Source organism: Gorilla gorilla, chromosome X (assembly GCF_029281585.2).
Source record: "Gorilla gorilla gorilla isolate KB3781 chromosome X, NHGRI_mGorGor1-v2.1_pri, whole genome shotgun sequence".
NCBI lineage: Eukaryota > Metazoa > Chordata > Mammalia > Primates > Hominidae > Gorilla > Gorilla gorilla.
In genome coordinates, this window is record NC_073247.2 from 145,073,898 (window position 1) to 145,089,841 (window position 15,944).

The following is a 15,944-nucleotide window of genomic DNA, read 5'->3' on the forward strand; positions in this document are numbered from 1 at the left end:
AATCATTTATGCAACAGACCTTGTAGTACCCTCCCCTAAAATAGGCTGATGGAGGCTCAAGTTTTAAAAAGAGACCAAACTAAATGACACAGTAGAGTTTTATTAAGGGAAATTATGATGCTGAGTTTGGCAGAGTTCTTCCATTTCATTATTTGGTTAAGTGCTGGCTCATGCTCTGTACATGATTTGTTGTGTAACTACTAAAAATGGTCACAGGCGACTCAGCTATAACATGCTAGGGAAACACTAAATAATACCAGAACTGAAAAGAGAGATGAGGAAGTTATAAGAAAAATGGAAAGAGAAAGGACATATAAAATATCAAAGTTAGGAAAAAAATCTGTCTTTTGTCTCATAACCACTAGTCAGACCACCATGCACTATTTCACATGAAGGGAATTCAGAATCTGGGAAGCAAATCCATTTTAGTGGGATGAGGCTCTAATATAAAGGGAAGAGTTTTAAAACAGTCACGAGACCTAAAGAAACAGGTCTCCCCTGCAAAGTCTCATCCCCCTAGAAGAAACAGCAACAATGCTAGCACTGCCCAGGCCTTTGGTCCCCACCCTTGTCGACCTGCCCAGGCTCAGAACAGTGAGCCCAGAGTGTCAAGGACTCTGGACTACCCTAGTGAGTAAACAAAATGGTTGCCTCTCTTTTGGAGTCTTTAAGAGCCAAAAGTATGCCACCACCATGGAAGAAAAAGCTACACAGTATATGGCACATGTTGAGTAGCCTTTATCAAAAGTACTTGGGACAAGAAGTGTTTGGGTTTTTTTTTTTTTTTGGATTTTGGAATATTTGCATTATAATTATGGTTTGAGCATCCCTAAACCGAACACCCAAAATCTGAAATGCTCCAGTGAGCATTTCTTTAAGCATCAGGTTGGTATTCAAAACGTTTCAGATTTAGAGCATTTCGGATCTTAAATTTTCAGATTTGGCATGTTCAATCTGCAACTTTAATTTAAGTTCTCTCGTGGAGCTTCTGGTGAAAGTCCAAGATCTGGATCCAGTGGTGGCACTTACTGTCACATGGTAATATACCAGGCACTGCTGGGGGCTCTTTCATTAGCTCTCAATGGTCTCTCCACACTATTAGGGGCAAATCTTTCACCCTTAAGCAAACATAACAGTGGACTAAGTCAGACTTTGTTCTGGGGCTTTATTCATTTTGAATAGAAATTCAAGTTCATTCAACATTCTACTCCCTGGTAACCCTCAAAATCAATTACTTCTTTTGAGTCTTCCAAAACTTATTTGCTGAAGTAGATTTATTCCATAAGACCCAAAACCAAGCAGCAGATCATGCCACACAGGGATTAACAAAAAGGTCTTCCTTTAATCTTCAGTTATGTATTTATTCTCCATGGCATGGCATGGCGTGCCACTTAAATTGTTCAATTTGATTGCTACCTTGGGGCACAGCTCTTGACTAACATTTGATATGTTTTTTTCTTTTATTTAGAAGGGTTGGTTGAGCCTAGATATTAGTAAGTTCCAGAATCCTTGGAGCTGGGGTAAGAGCAGGGGTAGGAGTTATGACTACTTTTTACAAAAGTCACATTTTTCAGACCTCTCTTAATGATTTAATAGTTATTTATTGAAATCATATGAAGAAATGGGAAAAGAAAAACTGTACACTCCTCCCTTCCCCCTTTAAATAAAAAGAATGGTTTAATGATCTCTTAAAGAAAATGCTTATTTAGCTTTTATGGTTTCGTGGTCATGAGGGCTTTGATGTCAAGATTCAAGAGAAAATTTTTCTGTTCTATGGCAGAGTTACTACTGATAGATTTTACTGGATTTTATTGGTTTCTATGATACATTTACACAGTATTTAGTATGTGCCAGGTTCTATTCTCAGTACTCTACATGTATTAACTCATTTAAGCCTCAAAATAATCACATAACATGAGTATTATCTCATTTCACAGATGAGGAAGTGGAGCCCCAAAGAGATTAAGGGACTCACACAAGGTCTTCCAGTAAATGGCCAAACCAGGATTTGAATCTAGGCAATTTGGTTCCAGAGTAGGTGTACTTGACTTCCATGATATGTACCTAAATGGCTTCTTTTGAGTAACAGACTATAGGAACCTTGATGGCAGTACATAAGCCTAATCCTTTCGCCAGAGCTCCTAGAACTAGTACAGTATCTCCATGTACAATGTACACTCCACTATGGAGCTGGATGTTTTCTAGTGACAATTTTCAGTTTTCAATGTTTATTGACCAAATGAATCAATTTTTATGTTGGAGGGTAATTTAGGATGCAACTGTTCTACATGGAGCAATATCTCACTAGATACTTGGATGAGATAACATTGTTTAGTAAAACAATAATGACTTACTGAGCCAGTGCTATGTATTTAGAACTATTCAAGGTGCCGCAGGTGAGAAAAATGATATGAATATATGTGTATTACTCATCAGTCCCTGCTCACAAAGAATTCAAAGGCTCAAGAAAACACTGCTGGATGTGAAGAGAAAAAAGTTCACTTGAACAAAACCAACCAGAAAACAATTACATATTTTACCAATTTTAATGTTTTGAAAGAACTATAGCTAATGTAGCAGAGATGATCAATTCCTACTATAAAACGGGACGTAATGTGCATAAAAATAAAAAGATTTCTACATTATTTACATAAGAATTAGGTTTGCTTCATTTGCTTTTGTGGGGTGGTATGATAGAAAGGGAATATCATCTGGACTGAGTACTTCCATATTAACTCATATATCAAAATCAATCTGAGTTATTGACCCATAATGACAATACATTGATACCAAATTTCCAAGCCTATAAAATCCTTCAAGACTGACAGAGGTCTTTCTTAATGATAAGGTAACTGTAGGAGGTACCTTAAAATTTAAGATTTTAGGAGTCAATCTATGTTTCATGATAAAAGTCAGTGTATATGTGGGGGGGAAGACGCCTCATTTCCTTCTCTTTTTATTAAAAAAGAGTTTTATTAAAACTCTTTTAAAAATACTCATTCCTGCCTTCCTCAGGATATATACATTTATATGTATGTACATATAATGTATGTATATATGTATATATGTATATACATTTATATGGCATGACATCTGCATGCCATATCTGCTATAAAAAGCCTTTTCTGCAAAGACTCTTTTCATATACATTGAGACTTTCTACCCAATAAACTGCATTTTCCAAACACCACATTAAAAACTACTGCAAGCAGCCTGAAAAAAAAAATGCTGGAACAGAACTCTTCACACAGCCTGGATTTCATTTCAGTAATTCAGAATGAGCCTTAAGCCACATTACACAGTGATGATAGTCAACACGCTGTACTGAAGCCAGAAATGCATTTCCTTTTAGTTTATTTCACCTCCTAACATACATTCATTGCACTATTTTTTGTTTTTGTTTTTTGCACAGCCAATAGTAGCAAGCAAGCAGAAAAGGTGTAGATTTTATCTGTTGCTTGGTAACAAAAGCATCCAATAGAAATAACAGAACTATTCCCAGAATTACGGTAAGAGTGATAGGGAACCCACACTTGCCATGGGATGTGATGAGTTTCTTCAACAATTTCCTAACCAGTTTTGAATTCAATGCATATACACAAAGAAAGGAGGATGAGAAGTTCCTAATGATTCCTCTAATAACAAAATCTAAAAAGCATAACAAAATATTCAGTCAGGAATATTTCTGGAGATGTTGTAGATAAAATTGAAGCTTCATAAATACTTGAAATGTGTCTTGTCTTTGTCTCAAATGATTAGACTCAGTTAACACTTATAAGTCAACCCCCTTGAAAAGGGCTCTATTTTCGTTTTGTGAGTATGTAAACTCAATTTATTCAATTTGACACCTCCTGTACTCCTACCATCCTCACCCCTTCCCCACTCCATAGCTTGAGTCCCATCTTCCTCTTTGCAATTCTAGATTTTAATATTGTGAGTGAAAAAGAATACTGAGAGTTGAATATGTGTCTACACTTTGCTTCTTAAAAGCTTTTTGTATTGACTATTTTTTAAATTTGTATTTATAATGATTTTGGGAAGTGGTAAAATAGTTTGTTTAGTACTCTTGTAGGCTTCTTGGTTTCCCACAGTTAATTCTGAGAATGATGTCCAGAGGAATGCAACACGGGGAAGGCACAACTGCTTACTTCCCCTTAACCTGGGAGGTGGGGAGATGCAAAACTAAGGCAAATAGAAATAAAGAGGGAGCAATGAAAATTGTTTTCAAGGCAGGACAGTCATTTAGACATCCCAATGGTGAGGCACTGATTTCTAATTATAGCTTCTGTAGTTTGGGGTGGGGTGTAGGTGTAGACATAGTCCCATTATGTCAGTGTTAATTGAAACCATGAGAATGCAACTCTCTTTGGCATAGGAGCTATTAATTTTCATGATGCATGTAACCACTTGTGCATTTCTGAAAAACCACAACAGACTTCATCCTTCCAGGCAAAACTGCTGCTACAAGCAGGTAAATAAGAAATGTATCATGAACCATGACAAATAACGATGGAATAAGTAATACAAAGATGTGTAGTACAAGGGTACTCTTGAACCACCTGTTACTAATTAAAGGGGCTTTTGGGAAGTTTGAATTGTAAAGCTCAATGCAGTGAGCTGAAATCACTGGAGATTTGGGCCCAGAAAAAACAAAAGCAAGGCAAGTGTACTTCAACTATGAAGTGTCTTTCTCTCGAAGTAACTTAAGCTTGCTGGTGCTAATGGCCTTGCAAAGGTTCAGTGATAATCAAATCATTGCTCAACTTTTAACTGCAACCCCTTTGCTGCAAAAGTAAACTGGACATCCACTCACGAAGAGAAAGTGGGAACATCTCTAAGTATGCAAACAAGACCATGATGCTTTTCATATTTCACTTTAAAGACCTCTTTGTAGGCCGGGCGCAGTGGCTTATGCCTGTAATCCCAGCACTTTGGGAAGCTAAGGTGAGAGGATCACTTGAGCCCAGGAATTCGAGACCAGCCTGGGCAACATAACGAGACCCCCATCTCTACAAAAAATAAAAAATTAGCTGGGTGTGGTGGCACGTGCCTGTAGTGCTAGCTATTTGGGAGGCTGAGGCAGGAGGATTGCTTCAGTCCCAGAGATTGAGGCTGCAGTGAGCCATGATCATGCCACTGCACTCCAGCCTGGGTGACAGAGCAAGACCCTATGTCAAAAGAAAGAAAGAAAGAAAGAAAGAAAGAAAGAAAGAAAGAAAGAAAGAAAGAAAGAAAGAAAGAAAGAAAGAAAGACCTCTTTGTAGACGAAGTGGCTGATGAGGTGGCTCTCTTCAATTAGGGAACACATCCCTTACTTTGAAAGGTCTTTTTTTCAGGCCCGAAGCAATTAATATTATTGGGCACCAAAAGAAGAAATGTTCATTTCTTGGGCTGTTCTAGATCCACCTGCAAACTGTGCTTCTTGGGCAGGGGTTAGCAGAGGTGGGAACCCATATATATAAAAAACATTACTTGGGTATCCAAACTGGTAGAGAATCTTATTTATAAATTAATCAAATGAATTTTTCAACATGTTCATTTTGAACTGTTTTTGATAGCCAGATCCTTTATTGTCTTTCCAATACCACTGTATCTCAAATTTTTTAACTGGCTGTCATACTCCAAAAATTAATGTAATAAATATTTTCTCAGGTATGCAAGTAGGCCTTGCATGCTTGTATGCAGATGCATTCCACAGATGGTAGATATTTATAGAATTCTTGTTTCAGCACCTTTAGAAACTGATTTGATGCCTATATGCTTTATTCATTTAGCTAATATAATTAATTTAATTAAAGGGTTTGATTTCAAGTCAGTCCTTAAATTTAGAAGCTCAGTTGTAAAGCAAAAACATTGTCATTTTTAGGCATTCCCAATTGTGACCACAATACTTAAAGTAGCCACAAAACTTTATTTTCAGCTAAACAATTGGCAAGTTATGTTTCACTCTATGTAAATTCAGGCATATTGCTCCTATTCACGGTCTTCCCATACAACTACACAATTATCTCTTAGGCTAACATGAGAATACAATGACTATAGAATAGAGATCAAGTCTAAAAACAAAAATTGTTAGGGTTATATTTAGAAAGTAAATTTCTCAAGGCCAGATGTGGTGGCTCATGCTTATAATTCCAGCACTTTGGGAGGCCGAGGTGGGCGAATCACCTGAGGTCGGGAGTTCAAGACTAGCCTGACCAACATGGAGAAACCCCATCTCTACTAAAAATACAAAATTAGTCGGGTATGGGCGCATGCCTGTAATCCCAGCTACTTGGGAGGCTGAGGCAGGAGAATTGCTTGAACCCAGGAGATGGAGGTTGCAGTGAGTCGAGATTGCGCCATTGCACTCCAGCCTGGGCAGCAAGAGCAAAATTCTGTCTCAAAAAAAAAAAAAAAGTAAATTTCTCAAAGAATTTAACAATACTAAGGTAGACAGGGGATCTTTTTCTTTCTATTAAGAAAAATTCATACCAAGAGCAACATCAGAAAGTGATTGTCTGTAATCCCAGTGCTTTGGGAAGCTGAGGTGGGAGGATCGCTTGAGGCCAGGAGTTCAAGACCAGCCTGAGCAACACAGCACGACTCTGTCTCTACAAAAAACAACCAACCAACCAACAACAACAACAAAAACCCAAAAATTACCCAGGCATGATGGCGCATGCCTGTGGTCCCAGCTACTCACTCGGGAGGCTGAGGCAGGAGGATTGCTGGAGCCCAGGAGATCAAGGCTGCAGTGAGCTATGATTGTGCCACTGCGCTCCAGCCTGGGTGAAAGAGCAAGATCCTGCCTCTTTTAAAAAAGAAAGGAGAAAGAAAAAGTGATTGTGACTATTTCACATTGGGTCACATACCTTTGTTGCATAAGTAAGGGTGTCTGAATCTTAAATATCAAAGTCAAGCTTCTTGGTTTCCCATGGTTAATTCTGAGAACGATGTCCAGAAGAATGCAACACAGGGAAGGCACAACTGCTTACTTCCCCGTAACCTGGGAGGTAGGGAGACGCAGAACAAAGGCAAGCCTTTTCTAGCCTTCAATCCTCTAACCTGCAATCAATTGTCTCTAAACTTCTCAGTTTGGCTAACCTCCCCATCCATGTTTGTAGGTTCAGTTCTCTAAAATAGCTCCCACCTCGCAAAGTGAGGCTAACACCAAGGCAGGCTTGAGTCTGCTGTCTGGCCCTTTTTCTCCAAGAATCAACACTGAAACTCAAAGGAAGGGGAGAGGGTTAACATAAAGAAAGTACTTTTCAAACTAGCAAAGGGCTCTTGACTCTCTTTCTCTTTGGCACAAGTGTACACGCACACACACATGCATGCACAGATGTCCAAATCACACAGCAGTGTCTTTCTGCCCTTTCAGTGGAGGATGAACATGAGGAATTGTTGAAGGAGGGCAAATGTGCTGGGTGTACCACAATGCAAATAACTTTGATCTGATTCACTGTGCACTGTTTTAGGGACTCTGACAAAAGTATGTCCAAGATTAATAATGGTTGCTGGGGTTGGCAGAAGTTCAAGAATCAGATATTATTCCTTTAATTATAACAATCATCTCCACACTTACCCTCAACTCCACCCTCATATGCCCCAATAAATATTTGCAATTTACGATGAAAATATCAAAGAAGGAGTGAACAAAAACATACTAGAAAGAATTGTTTCCTGACAGTTTATGGCCTGGAGATGAGAGAGAGAACAAACAACATAATGAATGCAATCAATCAACTAATCCTTATTATCATCCAATTCTAATATGAAAAATCCCATGAGCACCTATTTTTCATAATAAACCATTCTTTAGAATATTTATCCTCACTCTGGTGAATATAAGTTTTCTCTCCAACTAGAGTGACCCGTGTATCCTGGCCAGTCCACGACAGTCCTGGTTGCTTACTAACAATTAGTGACACCTGGCCAGCAAGGTGGCTCATGCCTGTAATCCCAGCACTTTGGGAGGCAGAGGCAGTCAGATCACCTGAGGTCAGGAGTTCAAGACCAGCCTGGCCAACATGGTGAAACCCAATCTCTACTAAAAATACAAAAATTAGCTGAGTGTGGTGGCACATGCCTGTAATCCCAGCTACTAGGGAGGCTGAGGCAGGAGAATCGTCTGAGCCTGGGAGGTGGAGGTTGCAGTGAGCAGAGATCTCGCCACTGCACTCAAGCCTGGGTGACAGAGCGAGAGTCCAAAAAAAAAAAAATTAGTGACACCTGTTGTCATCTGAGCCTGGGAAGTGGAGGTTGCAGTGAGCGGAGATCTCGCCACTGCACTCAAGCCTGGGCGACAGAGTGAGACTCTATCAAAAAAAAAAAAAAAATGACACCTGTTGTCTGTGAATAATTTGTTAATAAGCACCTCCTGATTTAGACAGTAAGTGTCCTGTTTGGATAAAAAATTATATGGTCACCCTAACTGTAGATAAACTGTGAGAGGCAATCAGGTGTCTATTTTCATGTTTGTAGTGCTGTCCAGTTTTTATGCTCTCCATTCTTCCAGTCCTCAAAACAACCAAATGGCCTCGGCAGAATCTGCTGTTGTTGTGCATCCAGGCTTTTTAGCAATGGCCTACAATTTGGCTTTCCCTTTGAGGGCCTAAAGTTGACAGCACTAAGATCAGCCTTGCAAAGATCACTTTGCCCCAGTATATTTATGTTTCTTCCCTGGTATTGACTTATGGAAAGGTAGAGGTGGTAGGGTCTTCAAGAAGTTTTCAGATTTCATTTGGGGGAGGGGAGTGGCAGTGAAGGAGCAGTGGAACCCCTTTCCCCTTGAAATCTTGCTCAGATCCCTACTGTGTGAAGTCAAAGAAAGCAAAGATTCTCTGGTGGAACTGGGAGATAAAGGCACAGTTGCACGGTCTCACCCACAAGACTTCCTTCTCTGTTGCTTCTGCTCAATGAGGCCCCTAAAGCAATATCCTGCTCAAGAACAGAGTCTATCGGCCAGGCATGGTGGCTCTCACCTGTAATCCCAGCGCTCTGAGAGGCCAAGACAGGTGAATCATTTGAGGCCAGGAGTTCGAGACCAGCCTGAACAACATGGTGAAACCCCGTCTCTACTACAAATACAAAAAATTAGCCAGGCATGCTGGCACACGCCTGTAATCCCAGCTACTAGGGAGGCTGAGGCAGGAGAATTGCTTGAGCCCCGGAGGTGGAGGTTGCAAGTGAGCCGAGATCCTGCCACTGCACTCTGGCCTGGGCAGCAGAACAAGACCCTGTCCCCACCTCCCAAAAAAAAGAACATAGTCTATCTAGTCCAATTCGCTGAATTTCCCAATGAGGAAACAGGTTCATTTCATCAGCTCCTGATCACATACTACAATTTCACTTTCTGTATTGGTAATTCTACAGAGTCATGAGTCAACAGCAGTGTAGTCCACACTAATTGTCGTAGAAACCTGTCTTCCAAAGAGCTCTGAGTACACTTTCTAACAAGGAAACATATGCTCACAGAGATTAAATGCTTTCCTAGACTATGACTAGTAGGCTGACAGTCACACAAAACAACCAAATGTGGAGCCTGTGTGTGTATGTTTGTTTGTGTAGAAAGGAAGTAGAATAAGAGCTAAAATGGGTATGGCAGTATTAACCCACTTTAAAAATTAAGATTCCTGAGTAAACATATATTCTCCCTTCTAAGAATAGCTACAAAAAAACCCCACAATAATAATGATAGGTGAAGATTCTGATCACAGTATTGTTTAGTAACTCTAAAATGTACACGTGTAAGGACAGTGTGTGGGAGAGAAGAGGTAAGAGAGGAAGAAAAGGCTGCTATTGAACCAACAGAATTTTGGTGATTTATTTTTCTACCTTTCCCAAACGTTCTTTTAACATGAAACAAAACAAAACAAAAACAAAACAGAGAAGACAAGGAGTGCTTACCACGGAGACCTTGCTCACGACATCTCCCGCAACCGCTAAGCCTTGAGCAAAAGTACGGGCTGCTACAAAAGCACGAGTAACCTGGAGCTTCAATTTGCGAGGGACATCTCCGAAGGGCTTCAGCTGCTCCGTATACTTGCTCACACATTCCAGATACTCATCTGTAAAGTGGTACTGGGAGTTCACCAGGCGGAACATCCGCTCCAGGAGGCGAGCCCAGAAGTCATTTAGCATTTCTTCCAGGTTCACATTTCCCACCACGTAGTAACGTTTCAACTCTACGAAGAGATCTTTAAATAGCTCAGAATTTTGCATGTATAAATGGCCATATGTCTTCACAAACATATCATTCAGGGATTTCTCTGCATTTTCAAGTAGTTCTTTGAAGAATTCTGAAACCAACACCAAAAAAAAAAAAAAAAAGGAAAAACGAGAGTTTTCAGTGTTTAAATAACTGCTTTTCCAGTAAATTTGAAAACTGGAAAAAAAAACACAATTAAATTGGAAAACGCATTTGTATATAGGGTGAATTTCTTTTGGGGAATGTGGCATCTCAGATCATTTGCCAATGAAAGGAAAGCTGTGTCACAAAGTCACTTACATAGGTGTCTGAGAGAGGAAAAAAGTGAAAATTTAAACCAACAGCTTCTCAGGAGTCAGTACAATACACACATGCTCTCATTCTCTCTCTCACTTTCTCTCTGTCATAGGTGAATAAAGAAAAACTGGAAAAAATACGCACATGAAGTCTAAAACATGAGATTTCCCTCAACTTTTTACTTAAGAATCTAAGCCAAAGTTAACCATGCCTTCTAATTGTAACCTAAGAGCAGGACAGGTGTTTTCAAAAGTCATTATTTTACTTGGGCCTGAATTTTTTTTTCATTTCTCCTTTTCACTTATCTATATGATCACGCACTACAGCTGCCTGGAAAATGGTTGAGGCCAAAAAACATAATCAAACACCCCTACAAGCAAGCACATAAGTTTTCTGAAAATAAGTTCCTGGGTGTTTCTCTGTGACAGTAGTACAAATTGGGAGTATCCAGCTTGATCCTGGGTTTCTAAAGGATTTATACAATAACATCATGAGACTCTTTTCAATGTTCCTTCTGATAGTGTGTGTGTGAGTGTGTGTGTGTGTGTAAGAGAGACAGAGAGAGAGAGAGAGAGCACATGCATAATGGACTTAATAATAAATATAGCATATTTATGAGACAACATGAAAAAAACTGAAAAATGTAAATGAGAATACCTGGTTATTTCAGATTTACTTTTTGGCCACCATACAGCCACAGCCTAAGTGTTAGAGATTTTAATCTCTTAACTACAAATGGCAAACTAGTTTTCTTCTGAAGCTTTCCTCAGGAACTTCAATGAAAAAACAAGCCAAAAGTGTATTTGTAACATTAATCATTCTTAAAGAATCTCTTGCCTGGTATAAAAATAAACACCTCATGATATCAAGTTTATAAGCAGGAAATATAACAAATACCAAAGCAAAATATAAGGTCCACATCAAATAAGAAGCTGCCTCTGAGTAAATATGGAACAGAAAAGAAAATATGACACCTACTTCAAAGCCAGAACATTGGTGAGCTTATCAAAATGCAATAGTTCTACAAAACCGTTCTCTTCTCACATTGGGTGGGCAACTCAGAGACTGGCCACTAATTCCAAATAGCTTTTCAAAACCTGGACTGAGGAAACTGAATACTTTTGCAGGGAGATATATGTGTGTGACTCTCCTGACATGCCAAGAGATTCTATACCTATGTCTCTCAGCCCCTAACTCATCACTTAGTTATTCCTTGAGGCCTGAGGATGAAGTCCACAGTCCTCCCTGGTTCCAGCTTTTCAAACATTGTAGGTATGGCTTGTGTTTTTTTTTCTTTGCTTCTCTCCTTTTCCATTTATCTAGTTCTTTTCCCTACTATTGCTTGCCTTTTATTTACTGGGCTTTCTTCAGAGAAAGAAAGGGAAATGGACTTCCTCTGCATAGTAAACAAATAGGCAGGTCAACTCATCCCCATTACAAGTGTGCAGCCTGACATTTTTACCAAAGCTCTCTCCCTGAAAGTGAGAGGGCAGAAACTGCACAAAGAGTTAGGTGAACAATATAAGAAGCATACCAATCAGCTACCTGGGATGGCCTTTTATTTTCTCCAAAATCCCCTGAGTGGTTCTCAAAGTGTGGGCCTGGGACCAGCAGGATCAGCATCACCTGGACACTTGCTATAAATGCAAAATTCTCGGCCCCACCCCAGACTTACTGAATCAGAAACCCTGGAGGGTCCCTTTTGCTGGGCATCATTCCATTTTTACTATGGGCACTCTCAGCACCAGCTAGCCAACTGACTTGTCCACAGGCCAAATGGCTTGGTGGACAGGCCAAAATTTTCAGCTATCTGTGATTCTGATATACCCTAAAGTTGGAAAACAACTGCTCTAGCTGCTGAAACTTCTCCCATTTCACCTATCAGTTGCAATCACCAACAACTCAGGGGCTGTGTTGAGTGTGAAGCAGTCAGGACAAGCATTAATGTTTTAATTAAGAGAAAATGTCTTTCCAATGAATTGTGTTTTTAAATAAATTTATTGCATTCCTAGGAATGACTTTTTTATTGTCTTGGGGACAAATTTTCTTGTGTGGAACTCTCTCAACTAAGTGTTAACATAGATGATTAAATGTATGCAGTACTTTTCTAGAGTTCAAAGTTGAGAAGGGACCTTAAATGCCATCTGGTCCATGTCCCACACCATGCTTGAATTTTGCTAGCATCCTTGCCAAGTGGTGATTGCTCATGGAGGGCATAAAAGGCACATGTGGGTTGCATTATTATATGACCAGTGTGTTGCACACATAGCTATCACATATTGGAAAAACAAAGCTTTGCCATCATTGAGAACAATATGCAAGCCTTGTGTGTCAATCCAGTGCTATTAATATTTCATGACCAAAAAGAGTGGATTCCAACAGCTACCACATGTCCTTCCTTATACTGAATTTTTATTATATTGCTCATAAAATTGGCACATATCAGCAGAAATTGGACATTCGGAATTATCTGACTTGTGCTTTCAGACTCATTTAGTAAGTAATTCTCAAAACTCACTTGCATTTTTAAGGAACGTCACCTAGAGTCATGTTGGTTTTTAGGGGTGGGGTGAGGTGCGGTGTGACATTTCAAGCTTAGTTTTAATTTAAAACTTCTAATAAATGTCAAAGTTTAGCCTTTTGACAAAGTGCTGCAAGTCAAACAAACACTAAATCACTGAACACTTTACAGAAAAAGTAAAATATTATCAATCTTGGAGTTCCTCATTCAGGTAAAGAGCTTATGGGTGGATGCAGCCATATATAACATAGCTACTTTGGAGTACAAGAGAAATGGCCTAATGAAGAGGAGAATGACTGAAACTGACATGCCCCTGTCCAACACCCACCATGGACCATACTTTGGTTTCCATGACTCACATTCTGTCCAGGAAAGTTTGTGTGTGTGTGTGTGTGTGTGTGTGTGTTTATACTAGCGTGTACTTTAAGAGCCTAGCTTGGTGCTATATACATACTAAATCCTAATTCATTTCATCATTCAGAAAATTTATTTTCTTTCCTTCACATTTTAAAAGACTCTTTAATGTGGCTATATAAGTTGCAAATATGAAGACCATTTGGGTGAGCATATGGTTAATAAATGCTTGAGAAATTCTATAAAACTGATATAACGAGTTAAAACGTCATAATTTCTCCAAATGGGTATGCAATTTGACAAGTATGTACTGAGTGGCTCTTATGGGCTCAAATCAAAGCACATGGTGTTTTGCCATGCATCTTAACCTTCTTCCTGCACAATCAGACCATAATGAAAATTTCTGGTAAGACAAATTTCCCCCATCCAATTCACCTTTACCATACACTGCCACTCTCCACATACGGTTTTATGAGAATACCAGAGATTTTTTTAAACATCTATAAAATTGTTAATCCCTCATTACATACAAAAAGTTCCTAAATATTCATATATTTAATCTATGAGAGTCAACCAGACAAAAATCAGGGATCCAGAAGACCCAGACTCATTTCTTTTTAGATGGATTCTTACTAGCCCTGTTGCTTGGGACTATTCTACCTATGCCTTTTGCCTCAAAGGGACCTCATAAGGATGGCAGACATCATTTAAATTCTAAAATCCATAGCAATTAGGTACAATATCAACCAAAGCATAATAATTTGCTATTAGAAAGAAGGAGAAAAAATCCTTTTGCATCTGTTCCTCCTATTAAACTAGCAGCTCGCATGTTCTTGCATAATTCTTTCACATCCCCAATCCTCCTTTCTATTCCCATGACATTTACTTCTACAATGAGGAATGAAGCATAAATTAGCCATTCAGATCCTGGTCCACAGCCATCAATAGCAACTTCAGTAATCGCTGCAATGTTCATCTGCATTTTTTTTTCAATCATTCTCAGAACTCAGAATCAGGGTCAGATCTTAACTGCTGAAGAAGAGCTGTACAGGCCCTAGACACCTAGCAATCATTGCTCATAATCATTATGCCTGAAACTAATTACAATACACTTGGTGACTAAGACAGAACCAGCCAAGAGCAATGTAAACCAGGATTCCACAACGATCAAAAGCCAAGCAAATTGGAAGTTAGATCTGTGCAGCAATTGCTTGTATTCATGTAAAAATGCTGCTCAGGGAATCTGTTTTAAGTAAAGCTACTGGTGTCTGAAAGAAAGTTTGAGAGGTGGTGGTTTGCAAGGATTTGAAATATAGTGTCTGTGATCAGCGTTTATTTCCCCTTCAATTTTCAGTTTGAAGGCTTAAGTATATACGTTCTAAAGATAAAGCAGCTGCTACTCCTTGAGCTCATGAATGGCCACTCAACACAGGATGGAAATAAACACTGTAACATGCTATGAATCTAAAGCAGGAGGACACAGTGGGAAAAACAGGAGATCTCTCATTTGGGGACTGTATGACCTTGCTTGGGCAAAAGGCCTAATCTCTCTGAGCCTCTTTTATCCCATCCATAAAATGGGGCTATTATCACTCACTTCATATGGATAATGCTTGGCATAAAGTAGACACTCAACAAATAAACATTATTACTAATATGTGAGATGATAGTGTTGTCACTCTTAGAGTTTCTTTGTATCTACAATCCTTTAAAAAAATCTTTAAAGACTGGTTTTTATCTTTCCTAGTGGAGTCAAACATTATCCATCTGAGGGGACATAAATGAAGCCAAAGCTGCTGGAGGTCTTCTAAGAAGACCCAAGGCCTTATAAAATTGGGAACTGTTTATCCTAAGGGAAATGCTTAATGGTTCTACCTTTAAAGGTTGTGAAACGTCCCAGACATCTATGAGGGTGGGAGTGACTGCTGGGTGAAAAATAGGGAATGGGGAAACCTCACCCTTGAGAAGAGAGCTTACATTATATTAAACAAGAGAATACCATACACACACCACACACATATAAAAAATAAGAATTAATCAGCAGGTCAACACCCCCCACCCATGTACTTCATTTGCATACTACCTTCTTTGCCAGAAGTCCACTTGGTATAAGGATTGAGCTAGGGAAGTGTAAGTACTTTCCAGTTCTAAAATCTAATCATTCTAAATGCAAGTAGTACTAATTTAACATGGGAAAAACTAGAGTGAAAAGACAAAACTTTTCCATATAAAAGTTTTCTATGTAAATATCCTGTCTTTTAAAAAAGAGAAGAACATCATGTACTTCTGGAACTTCTATCCCCAGCTACTTGTCTTGCATCAAGTAAACATTCAAAATTCTTGAAATAGGCCAAAGAACCTCCAGTTCTGCTACTAAATGCCACATTAGTTACTCCTTTATAAACAATCAACTGGCTATTGATTAATGCATTCTAGAATTAACCCATAACCTTAAGAGATTGGGGCCCGTTTCATTTGATCCATATTTTTTGGTGCTATAAATTACCACCTGGTATTTACATTATTAGGAAGCTGCCTTTTACATATAAGGATTGATTTTTCTCTTACTATAAATGCTGT

At 39.0% G+C, this 15,944-nt stretch overlaps 1 protein-coding gene across 1 annotated transcript in view; it reads right to left on the reverse strand.

Moving 5' to 3' along the window:
• The window catches only part of GPC4 (glypican 4), a 114,320-nt gene that overhangs the window by 13,376 nt on the left and 85,000 nt on the right, over positions 1-15,944 (reverse strand). The window contains exon 3 of the mRNA XM_004064885.5: positions 9,892-10,283. Coding sequence (XP_004064933.1) covers positions 9,892-10,283 — 392 coding nt within the window. The remainder of the gene's footprint in view (positions 1-9,891; positions 10,284-15,944) is intronic.